The 12413-nt window shown below is 40.5% G+C and overlaps 1 protein-coding gene across 1 annotated transcript; it reads right to left on the bottom strand.

Annotated features, from left to right (window-relative positions):
- Positions 1-8951: 8951 nt before the first annotated feature.
- On the bottom strand, positions 8952-12145 carry edn2 (endothelin 2). Its single transcript, XM_026156333.2, has 5 exons — positions 11938-12145; positions 11273-11417; positions 11020-11133; positions 10338-10421; positions 8952-10234 (listed from the first exon to the last, which is right to left on the bottom strand). The coding sequence occupies exons 1-5, from the start codon at positions 12005-12007 to the stop codon at positions 10168-10170; spliced, it is 480 nt and encodes a 159-aa protein (XP_026012118.2). The 5' UTR covers positions 12008-12145; the 3' UTR covers positions 8952-10167.
- Positions 12146-12413: the final 268 nt, after the last annotated feature.

Below are 12413 nucleotides of genomic sequence, written 5' to 3'. Positions count from 1 at the left end.
ATAAATTTTTAACATTCACCTTCAAAAACAAATTGTGGCTGAGAAGCATGCCCGACCCCAGGCATGTGTGGCATGCTTGGTTTAAATTCATATCTCATGTGCACATGTCATCCCCCTCCGTCTCTCCAGGCTTCCCAACACTGTCTTCTCTCAACTCTCCAACACAGCTCTGCTTCCATTTCTTTTTTCCCAGCTGTCACTGAAACCTACCTCTGCCTTTTATTGTGACACAACAATGTCCATCAACACCACACAATTCATTTACACAAATTTTATACATAGATCCTTCACGGGTATTTACTGTTTCATAGGATTTCAGTCTGTTTCAAGTGGTTTCAATAAAGTTAAGTCAGTTGAGGCTGATGATGACATCATTGAAAACAGACGGTAGAGAGGCTGCTGGGATACTCAGGGTATAGTTCAAATTCATATGATAAAAAATAAATAAAAGGAAACGTTTAAAGGAAACAAATAGGACCCAGCAAAGCTCGCTCTGAGCTTGATTGTCGACTTTGAATACTTTCATGTCATGTTATGAACATATTTTAACATATTTATTCAAATTATTCAAGAAACATATTTTTTTAACAATTTCAAAACTTTTATTTGTTATTGGACTTACAAATGAAACCAGTACATCGCAGGTCTTTTTAAAAACCAATGACTTCCTTATATATGTAACAGTGAATTTATCTCAGAGCCATTGCTCTCTGTTTCATACAGCTTTGTTACACAATTAGTATTCTCAAAGGAGTGCTACTCGCAATAGTGAGTGAGACTGAGAACCTTCACAGACATACTCGCAATAGTGGTTATCTAAAGTAAGTACTCCTTTACTTAGTGAAAAGAAGTTGATTGTAAATCTGAATTTCTCATAATTAACAAAGTCATTATTACCTTTCCATTTTCATTTAAATGTGGCCAGGCTTTAGTTGATGTAAATCATTATGACACTTCATTTCTAACGTTTTTTTTTGAGAAAATATCACTTGTTTCATTTTTTACTCAGAGAGAGACACAACGCACAATCTGTTGCTGACAGATCAACAATGTGATCCAAAGAACTTTCTTCTTCTGCAACTGAAAACCTTTTTTTACCAACTAAAAGAAAAAAAATGTCTGTGTTACATTAATAAGTTATCATTATGCATGTACAGTGAATATGCTAAGCACTGCATATTCTACTTTTATGTCTTGATGCATGCTCAGTAATCCAGGTTCAATTCAATTCAATTTTATTTATATCACAACGACAGTCACCTCGAGCCGCTTTATATTGTAAGGTAGACCCTACAATAATACATACAGAGAAAACCCAACTGTCATATGACCCTATATGATAGGGTGACCATATTTTGATTAAAAAAAAAAGAGGACACTTGGCCCAGTCGTGAAGAACTTTAATAATACTGCTTGCTTAAAGAAAACTTTAACATATTTGTGTCATGGTCCTGGGTCGTTCGACCCAGCGTTTTGTGTTTCATTTTTTGGTATCACCTTGTGTTTTGTGTTAATTCTGATTTTGCATTAGTTCTTAGGTTTGGTTCTGGTGTTTAGTGTTTTATCATCCCTACCTGTGTCTTTCCTCTGTGTTCTGTTCGTGTTCCCGAGTTTGTGTTGTAAAACAGTCTGTGTGTTTCCTGTTTTACTTTGAAGGTTTGTGTCTCATTGTGTCTAATTAGGTTCAGCTGTGTTCCCCTCTGGTGTGTCATTCCCTCGTTACCTTGTGTGTATTTATAGTATAAATGTGTTCCTGTGTTCCTCGTCGGTTTGTCTGTGTTACTCAGTTTTAATCTGTGTTATCCTGCGTCTTTTGGTCATCTCTATGTCTCTCTGCTCCACACTCTGAACTCCATTCCCAGCTCTTCATCCCCTGCGTACCTCCGTATGTTTTCCCCGCGTGTGACTTTGTGAGTTATGGTTTCATGTTTTGTTATTATTAGTTTCCCCAGTTTAGGTTTATGTTTAGTTCTGCCCTCACCTTTTGTTATTGAGCACTGTAAATAAACCTCACTCGCCTCTCCACTGCTGTCTGCAACTTGGGTCCTCATTCACTCCACCACACGACTGCTGCCCCAGCCGTGACAATTTAAGCTATGCCTTCTCTGTGCAGTTAATGAATGGTGAAATAAAAAATGTCATATAGGCTTTTACAAGTCAACAAGTGCAAAAAAAGAGGACAGTTGGTCACCCTACATAGGGTGCTGATATCCAAATGTACATGAATAACAATCTACATTTAGCTGTGTGTAATATTTACAGAGAATTGGAATAGTGGTGTAAGTGGAAAGCCGAGGGACTCATTTAAATAAAAAGAAAATGATGATTTAAGAACTGAGGAGGGGGCCTGTACTGATCATGATGCACTGTGTTATTGTAAGGTTGGGGAACCTCAAGCCAACTTAGACTGAAAAAGACAATTTTGATGAAATGATGAAACACTGAGTTACAAAAATTTTTATAGCAGCTTTCTGGGATTTAGTAAACCAATGTAGTTTATGTTTTGACTGTTTTCTGTATGGCTACAGTTAAGCATCACAAAGCTTCTCGCCTAATTAAGCATGACACAGAGACCCATTCAGTAGAACACGCCTGTCTACATGCTGGTACACAGTCTTCCAAAACACAGCTGTGACTCTAGATAGCATACACACCTCCTCCTATCATCTTTCTATACTTTTTAAGCTTGCCCGCCCTTCCTATTGCACGTGCACGTTACCATATCTCATGTGCACTCGGTGGCACCGCTCTGCTCCTCTCCATCACGTATTCACCTGTAAATATGCCTGCTGAGATAGTATATGGACATTGTCAGGTGTCTCAATACCAAATTAAGATTTCATTCAGATGGCGTCTCACAGGGGACAGTGGCTGTTTACAGAACTGCACAGATTGTTTATACTGTTGCAATGTGACACACAGATCCCCCGTACACGTACACCAGATACGGCGTACGTGTATTCAGACACAGAAGAAGATACGATGACAATCTAGATCATTCTAAGAATGGCACCCGGTACAGACATGCCATGATGGTTGTAATAAGAAATAAAAATGCCTCCCGTCTGTGATGCAGCAGATGGAGGAATGTCTGGAGGTCTGGAGCCATTACTGGAAGAAAAATTACTGACAGCTCATTTCCCAAAGGAAACATTGGCCACTATACTGTATACGATTAAACACTTTTTGTCTTTGAGTAATTATACTGTTTCTGCTCAGTGAGGCTAACCTTAGAACCTCGCGAGGAAGTATCCAGGAATGCCTGCTATTCAAAACAGCCGTGTAACTGTTTATCCTCTTTACTGTGAGCTAATGGAAAGTTGCCTATGTATGCTGCGAAACTTCTTCTCCCCTCCTTGAGCAAACCTGCTTCCTTTCTGCTGGTCCCGGCTGTTTTCATGTTTTGGTACCAGCAGGCCGGTTTGGACCGGTGGTGCAGATAGGCCAGACTGTCCCCAGTCTGTCCCTCAGGCTGCTCGGGTCCCTGCAAACAAACCCAGGAAGAGGAGGAATGTACCAGCGCAGGCTTTTACTGTAATCAAAGGCCGTTTGGACTGAAACTGTGCAACATGTGAGAACACAAAAAAGAAGTCAATGTTGCAAAGAGTTTTAGTGTACAGGTAATGACATGATGCATTTTTAGAATGTATTATTATTATCATTTGCTTCACTGTTTGCTGCAACATTATTTCTAGTCAATGTGTTATTATCACATTTTTACAATTTCGCTAAAGAATTGCACAGTTTTTGTTTGGCACATATTTTAGGGAACATTAATTATTAGCAAAGATCTTCAAGTTCATCCTTTTTGCACTTTTGCTACATTTGAACTTGGTTATATTGAACGACAATTAAAACAGTTATGCTGAGGTTTAAATAATATTTAACATTTTATTCATCATTGCCTTTGTTATCTAGTTACATAACAGCAGGGCTCCATAGATAATGAATGTCAGTTGGTCGATCTACCACTTATCTTTCATATAATATCTCAGCACCTTGTGGATAAACTGGTGTACAGATATTTATGATCCACAGAGGATGAAACTGTTTTCCAGTAAGTTTTTATCCAGAACCATTATCAGTTCAGATTCTTATCACTTACGTTGCAAAGCTGGCAAAGTTGGACTCCATCCATCTATCCTCCCTCCTTACCTCTCTCTTAACCAGTTATCCAGGAGACAAAAAGTTAAACACAGTAGACATGTTGACTGAACATCAGCATGTTAGCATTATCCTAAAGCTAAATTACAGTGCATCTTTATTCAGCCATTATTATCACTTTTGCCATCGGCGTAACTTTGTGCTGAACATTGTCAAGATCTCTGTCTAAATAAATAAATAAATCTGGGTAAATTCCCAGATGATTAAACACGCATTTTGCTGGTAATACCTGAAATGAGTAAAGAAAATCAACAGCCTACTTATGCAAGATAATTCATCATTTTATTGGGGGGGGGGTTATATTGGCTGGGTCTGATTATTGGGGGGGGGTCATAGCCCCCTAACCTACCTGGAAATTACGCCCCTGACTTTTGCAATGCTAAAGTGCTGGAATGAGTTAATGTATAGATATGTTAGAATGAAGCATCATCTAGTGATTTCTGAAACTTGTTTACACTCCCCAAACGACTGTATTTAACTGCTAAGTGCTAATTTGATAAGTGTGTATGCAATAACAAGAGGAAAGAGACCTGGGACCTGAGTCACACAATCATAATTTACCATCAGCCAGCATGTTGGATCAAGCAACAAAAAAACAATAACAAAAAAAACCAAAACAGGCTGCATTGAATAAAACAAAGCAAAGCATTTAGTGTTATGGCAACAGAGTGATTAAGGTTACAATCTCAATCCCCACATCCAGCCCATATCAGTTCCCTAGACAAACAACAAGCGTGCTGCTGTTTTCCTTTGTTTCTTTTCCTCTCCTGGTTCGCTCTTGTGTTAAAGGAATTTGGGAAGAATGCAGAAAAAGCTTCCTGTTTTCATTCCGCACTCTTAGTCAGCTATTAACACTTTGTAGCACACCGGGGGGGTCTATGAGTTCTCGGTGACGTCAGAAAATAAGTAGAAATTGAGGCACAGGTTCATATTAATACTTAATGGCCTTGTTTGTTTTCCAGTCTTGAGATTCTTCCGCTCCTACACAACCACGGACGTGATGCCGTTTTGTTGCACGGTACGGAAACAAGAAAAACCACATCACGTTATTGTGTGATTGATTCTGAACAGAGCCAGTTCCTCACCTATTGTTACCGTGTCATTGCTTAAACACTTGACCTGTATCTCAGGACGTCCTGCAGATAATACAGAACATAAAGTCACGAGCATCCTCTTTAATAAACAATTTCTGAGCTCACGTCTCTCTCGGGGAGTAGTTTATCTTAACAAAACATCAGTTTATGGCGCAACGGGAGCACAGATTCCCTACCACAGCGAGATAACCACCACACATTGCGCTGTGGACAAAAGAAATCCTGTGTGCTGTAACCACATGCTTCTATTTATTTTGCTCTGGCCCTCATCAGGCTGACTGCGGGCCTGCTTTGTGGTTAATTGTTAAGCACAGTCGCAGCTAGACACATCAAGTGAAGTGAAGGCTGGGATAGGTTTAGGGTCTGCTGTCAGCTACTGAAGCTTTAAACATATGGGTGGGTTCTACAAAGAGCTTCACTCCCTACCTTTCAGAAAGGCGCTTTTCTCAAATTCAAAAGACTAAAGTCAGGTTTCTCTCCCAGTCATTTTTATGTTTTATACCGACCTTTTCAACACTCAGTCTTTTCCATCGTTAAGGAAACATTTAATTTATGAAAACTATAAGAACAAAATAAGGTTACCTGGACAAATAATAAAAATTTAGATCACTGGAAATGTGACTATATGACTTTCTGTGTCATCCACAAAACATTTGCACCTGCACATCATAGTGGTTGCTGCCAAACTAGAAGGAAGATGAAAATGTGGCTACACCCTTGAGTATTGTTGACACACTAGGTGAAATGTGGGTTTCACTTGTGTGGGCTAGTTGATCTGGTCTGTGGTTCTGCTTTGGTTAATGTTCACACTGACTTTTTATAGACCAATCAAGAGTTGCAACATGACTTTATACAGACCAGTGAGTAAGTAACTTGGTGCCAAAGCATAAAAAATAGGATGAAGGCCCCAGAATCTAACCATGGTTCCTAACTGATTAGTACATATGTCACTTCACTGAAATCTGTTGCTTCCTAAATAGCTATCAGGGGGATTTATTAGTTTATCTACTGAATTCACACAGACGCCGCATACCGTGAAGCTGTTGGTCCGTGTCACAAATGACAAACATCAAACGTTTTCGTGTGAAAGAGCTATTCCCCATAAATAGCATTTTGGCCACCTGTCAGACAAAGCAGCCATACCCTGATAAAGAAAAAACAACCTATCAGTCACTGTACAGTTGCTATGATGGGGCAAACTGTGTATATCATTGTTGTAGCCCTCTGGAAGTTGTCCACTCCTGATTGTGGATTTGGGCTGAAATACCTTTGCTAAGTCGTCAGGGCGATATGTCCCCTCTGAGGGGTCTTCAGAACAGAAGTGGGACAAGCATGAAACAGTGGCCTACCTTAAAAGTTATGCTGACAGTATCAAAAACTGGATTTCTAACTATGTACACCTACAAATGCACTGACTTTTTAAAAAAACAATTTCATCAATGAAACCAGATTAGAACTAAACAGGCACACACAGTTTGGGAGGCTGTGGCTCCCGAAGTAAACAGGAGGAAGTCAGGGTTCAATGCTAAACTCCAACAGTCAGCATGTCCTTGAACTAAATAACTGAACCCCAATGCAACCATGCTGAGAAAAGAAAAAGAGCTGTACGAATGTGTGTGGCTGGGTGAATGAGGCTTGCAGTAAAAAGCACTTTGAGTGCTCAGTCAGAATAAAAAAGTTCTATCTAAGCAGTACAAGTCCATTTATAGTTTGTTATCTAATGGCTGGAAGTGGATCTGGTAAAATATAACCAGTATATAACCAGTATACAGGAAACACCATAACTAGAATGTCAAGTTGCAAACTGTGTGGTAAAAATATTCAGATTGACACCTGAAGTCAGGAGACTGAAAGCAGCTTGTCAAGCTTTTTTCAAGGGTGCTGCAACATAATCCACCTGCGAGCACCTCTGCACCTCACCAATTATCTTCTGCATCTTCTGTTTTTCAACCAAACCAGTTTTGCTATAATTTTCTCCTCTCCAGAGTTTTCTCTGTCCTTGGGAGTAGATGAAGTTGTGCTGGAAACTTCTCTTCTGTTCCTGGGGTGAAGCTGTGGGCATTTTCAAACGTTTTATTTGACAGAACAGTGAAAGGAGTGGACAGTAAAACAGGGAGAGAGTTGGGGGAAGGACATGCGTTTGGCATGTGGGTCACCCACTCGTCCAGGTGAGAAGGGGGAAGCTGTTAACCAGCTGAAAATCTATGAAATTTGTTTATATTTTCCATTAACACCGAAGATTATAGGACTCAATCATCAGCCTTATATTGTTATATCTGAATTTACTAGAATAGGTAGACAAATGTATTGGGGGAAAAACTCTTGTGGAAGTTCTACACCAGTGGCAATGGCTGTTTTCAGTCCCACTGCCACAGGTACAAAATCAGTCTGCTTTTAAAAACATTTATGAAAGAATTAGTCGTTGAAAAGAACTTTCTGAATTCAGTTGTATCTGTTGTATCTGAATTTTGGTGATGTGTGTGTCTTTCTGCACAATGCTTTGTTAGTCTGTGTTCCACTCATTATATGTATAGGCAGGGTGTGGGTGTGTACATGTGTGGCTGGAGGATGGAGAACAGCCACATGCAGGCCTGATGGGTGTGGCCACACCTGAAGTTCCTGCCACACACCTGTTGGTGATCAGGGCTTGTCGGGGGAGCTACTTAGGAGAGTGTTGAAGCTCCCACCGGTGTGGGATCATTGAGTTGTCTACCCAAGTTAGTGTGTGTCAGCGTACGATGGTGCAGTTTGTGTATGCCCGCCGGGGTTGGTATTGATGGTTGTTTTTGTGGTTTTCCCCCCAGGTGGAAGAGTGGACCAGAACGGCAGCACGCACAGGGTGTGCGAGAACACAACAGCGGGGAGCACAAGCACACAGGATTCAGGGGGGCAACGGGGAGTTATTGTGTTTACAGCCTTCACTGTAAATAAAGTGCACTGTTTGCATCGCAGAACCATGCGTTTTGGGTCCTCATTCCCCCATATCCCCACGGTCTGCCAGCCTGACCGTGACAACAACACGACAGTTTAGGATATGTCTTCCCTCCTACATTTTCCACCATCAACTTTACATGGTACAGTCCAAATCTCTTCTTTCATTCACATCAGCACAAAAACTGTGCACTGGGAGCTTCATCAAATGGGTTTAAAGCAGCTCCTTTAGGTGCAATATGTAGGTGACTCAGTACTTTTGTCTATATGGTGTAACTGGTTAAGTTTGCAGGTCTTTAATCAGCACATTTACTCACTGCACTCTGTCTGCAGGAGCCCATGACAACATTAGGCCTTAAAAAAACATCCAATCTCTGAAAAGCTTAAACAACTATCTCATCCTTTTGTTTAAGTCTTCAGTCATCTGATTTAGAACAACCAAACCCTGCACATCACCTTTATGTGACTAAACTGACATAAACAACGGGATTATTTTAAGTAAACAGAACAGTGAGTACCTACTTAATGTTCATGGAACTGGTTCATGACCATTTTTCTTCCCAGAGCTGCTAAAAGCAAAACTGATCATGAACCAAACATGAACTTGTGAGGATATTTTCAACATCGCAATGTTTTCATGCTTGTGTAAGAGAGAGAGAGGCCAAACTCCACAGACAGCTGGGTTTTAGTTTGAAACGGGTTATTTACAGTTGAAAGTTGATCAGGAAAGACATAAAAATGAAGCAAGATTCTTCATAAAAATACTTTGATGCAGTTTTATTTTCTCATACAAAATTCAGCACATCATAGAAATATAAATACATCCTTGAATAAATTAGAAAATAAATAAAGTTTTCTATTCAGAATTATTGCTATCATTTTCATATCAGCATGAAACCTAAAGCTGGTCAACTTTTCACCATAAACAGCAGTGAGATATTTGAGGATAAATGCTTTCTGAGGCTCCACGCGTCCGCCACTTCCTGTGGATTCAGACCGAGCAGATAGAGTGAATGGCTTTATTGCACAGAAAAGAATAGAGACCAGAGGTGTTAGCGCAATGTTTGCAAGTGCATTGACTTAAGAGTTGTAGTTTCTTGCTTGCTAATTGCAGATAAGTTGGGGGAACATTTGTCACAGGAGAAAAACAATGGCTGCATTTTTTTTTTTTTTTTTTGGCAAGCTGCACATCATTGAAATCTCCTGGCTTATCTTCAATCAAAAGATTAAATAGGACCTATGCAGTAAATACTTGAGCCAAGACAATAGATCTGCTGTGCTGCTGCTGTTATGCAAACACAATGTGTACTGCATATGTGTGTGCGGAGGAGCTGACAATGGACCTCGTATAAAGCTAATTGTTTCTTAGATAAATCCCAAAGATATGACCTTCATTTCACAGCGGCAATGTGCGCTGAAAGTGAAGAAGCTGCCATTTTCAAGTACTCCCTAATCATTTAAAAAAAAGCTATGCCCTAAGCAGGACAGCAGATTCCAGCTCTGATACAGAGGAATATTGAACCAAATCAAAGAACTACACAAAAAAAAAATAATTTCAGTGCCATCTGAAAAACTAAACATGGAGCTGATATGACTGTGGAATAACTATCCCATGTTCTTCTGTAGGCGAGTTGTAGATTTCAAATTGTTCATACAGACATTCACAATCAAATTCCTGGTCGAAAGTTGGTAATCGTAAGCTTTCTTCACGTCACTGTCTTCTAGTCTATGAGCAATGACTTTCCTCCTCCACCCAGCAGCTCCGGTTCTTGCTGCAGGACTGTCTTGGGGAGCTGCCAGTCTTTGCTGCACTGTTGATCAAATGCTTGGTCCACTGTTCGTTCTGTCTTCCGTTCTTCCACCTTTCCATGACACATTTTGAAAGCTGTGTGCTTGAATTGAAGGCAGGAGTTTGTCGTCCTTGCAGGCTGACCAGCTCCTGCTTTTCCTTCAGCGCTCTACCTCCCTGTTCTACTCTTTAATTTGCTGACTCCAGAACAGATGAAACTTCTTTAGCCTTTGCTGTGTTAGTCTTGATAATATCTCTGTGGGAAAAACCAAAGAAACCAGGTTAGACATGTTTCATGTATCTCAGAAATGGAGAAACCCAACTTTACAACTTGATCCTTGAATTAAGTCTTCATTTACCTTAAAGACGCCAGTAATTTGTTGCTTTTCATGCTTCCAGATTCAACAAGGGGCTCTGCGACATGAGTCCTGAGATCCTCTGAGCTGTGGAAAGATGGACAATCGACATTAAAACAAGGAAGGAAATTGGAACTTTACAAACTGGGAAGTTATATAGTATTTGAAGCACAGTTAGTTCAGGATTATCCTTGCTCTTCCCTGGGATTTAAAACCAATATATTTCAGATGCCTTAAGAATGCAGGGTGCGGCTTACAAAATACCTCTGCGGATAACATCTAGCAGAGGTGACAAATTCATACTGGCGCTTACATGGCCAAAACAACTCAAAGGACGTCAATCATTCCCTTGCACAAAAGCAGAAATGTAAACTTTCCAAAAATAGCAGCCCTGCTAATAAACCTTTGTGATTTCTTTCAAGGCCTTCAGCAGGTATGCAGGCCTTTCTTATTGCTACGACTGCTACCCTCATATTGCACTGCCACTATCATTTCTCTGTGACTCACCCTCCCCATCGACATATTTTCAGGCTCATCACAAAGATCTGATACAGACTGAAAGGAGACACATAAGCTACTTTGATACAATCTAGGAGGCAAATGAGGGTACGTGAGGGGAAATGCCAGCTTTGCTTCAGGTGTAGGTAGAAGGAGCAAGAAAAGCTAGAAAGGAAGGAGTTTTCACCTTTTATGGCAGAAACCGTGGCAGGTTTTATCGGCTGCACTGAGGCATTCACAACGGTCTGTTGACCGGCGACGGCGAGACAGGGAACTACCCAGGCCGTAAGGAAGGAGTTTACTGTAAATGAAAAATGATATCATTTAATGAAGGCATCTTGGATTAGGTTAAAAAGCACACCTGAGTTCTTCCCCTTGGGTTGGGGTAAGGGTTTGTGATGCTAACAAATGTAGCTCACTGAAGTATTCTGCAGCCTCACCTTGGTGTGTTTACCCAGATGATATCAAGGTGGCAGAAGTAGATGCATTCTTTATCGTCCCAGTTGTTACAGGAGCAGCGCTTGGTCCTGATATGGTGCAGATGTGGAGCCTGAGCAGGCTGCTCTGATAAGGGGAGTCCACAACCTAGCAAAACACAAATATGTTTTTTTTTTAAATCCTCCAACCAAATCTTGCATTGTGGTTAGTGATTATCACATGTAAATATAGACAAAACACACTCCAACAAGGTAAAAAAAATGCAGTGGTGATTGTTATTAGGGCATGTTTATCATTATTATACATCATGTCAAAGTCAAACAATCCCACATGTTCTCTAGAAGTGCAGTGGTTAGGAAGCGATTACACTTGAGTCAAAGGAGTGGTTGCTTATTAAAGGAAAGTCTGCTTTGATTAACAGCAAACACAGCACTGTATTTACACTTTCTCTGGTGACTAACTCAAAGAGGGTCAAAGACTCTTTTTCTTATTTTAGTCAACTTCAAAACTTAACTCCTAACATGTCATTTACATATCCCTCAATTCTAGAATAAACTGATAATATAGTGAGTGAAGAGCTGTTGTAATTCATTTATTGTACTTTGCCATCAGATCTACAAAAGTTGCCATAATATTTTAAAAGAAAATTGAAGAAACAGTTTCTCACCTTCTTGCAGAGCCACACAGATGATGAACAAAGTCAGTATCTTGCATGTGAAAGAAGCCATCATTCTCATTGAGTGTGAGTAAAGTTGCTGACCCAGATGTGTGCGCACAGGTCCTGTGTTTAGAGGCTGAAGAGCAGCAGCAGGTGCTTTATGCTCCAAGCCCCAGCCAACATCTACTTATACCCCGTGGCCACTCCTCCACTCGTCTTTCTCACTTAGGCTCCACCTGCACTCCCGCCAACTCTGATCCTAGAAAACATGTTCACATTCCTGCATGGTCCTTCACAGTCGCAACAACAGCAGGAAAAACATGTAAGGAAGTTCTGAGTAATCCACGTTTCCCTTTGTCATTCCTGCTCGGCTGGAGACACAGAGACTGTTTTCCACAGTGTCTGCAGATGCACTGGAATTCAACCAAAAGTGAACATTTGAGTGTTTTACGCGTCAGACTCAGAATAATAAATAGCACCCAAAC

Source organism: Astatotilapia calliptera, chromosome 22, assembly GCF_964374335.1.
Source record: "Astatotilapia calliptera chromosome 22, fAstCal68.1, whole genome shotgun sequence".
NCBI classification, from domain to species: domain Eukaryota; kingdom Metazoa; phylum Chordata; class Actinopteri; order Cichliformes; family Cichlidae; genus Astatotilapia; species Astatotilapia calliptera.
The sequence above is the reverse complement of the archived record's forward strand: the minus strand, read 5'-3'. Positions and strand labels throughout refer to the sequence as shown.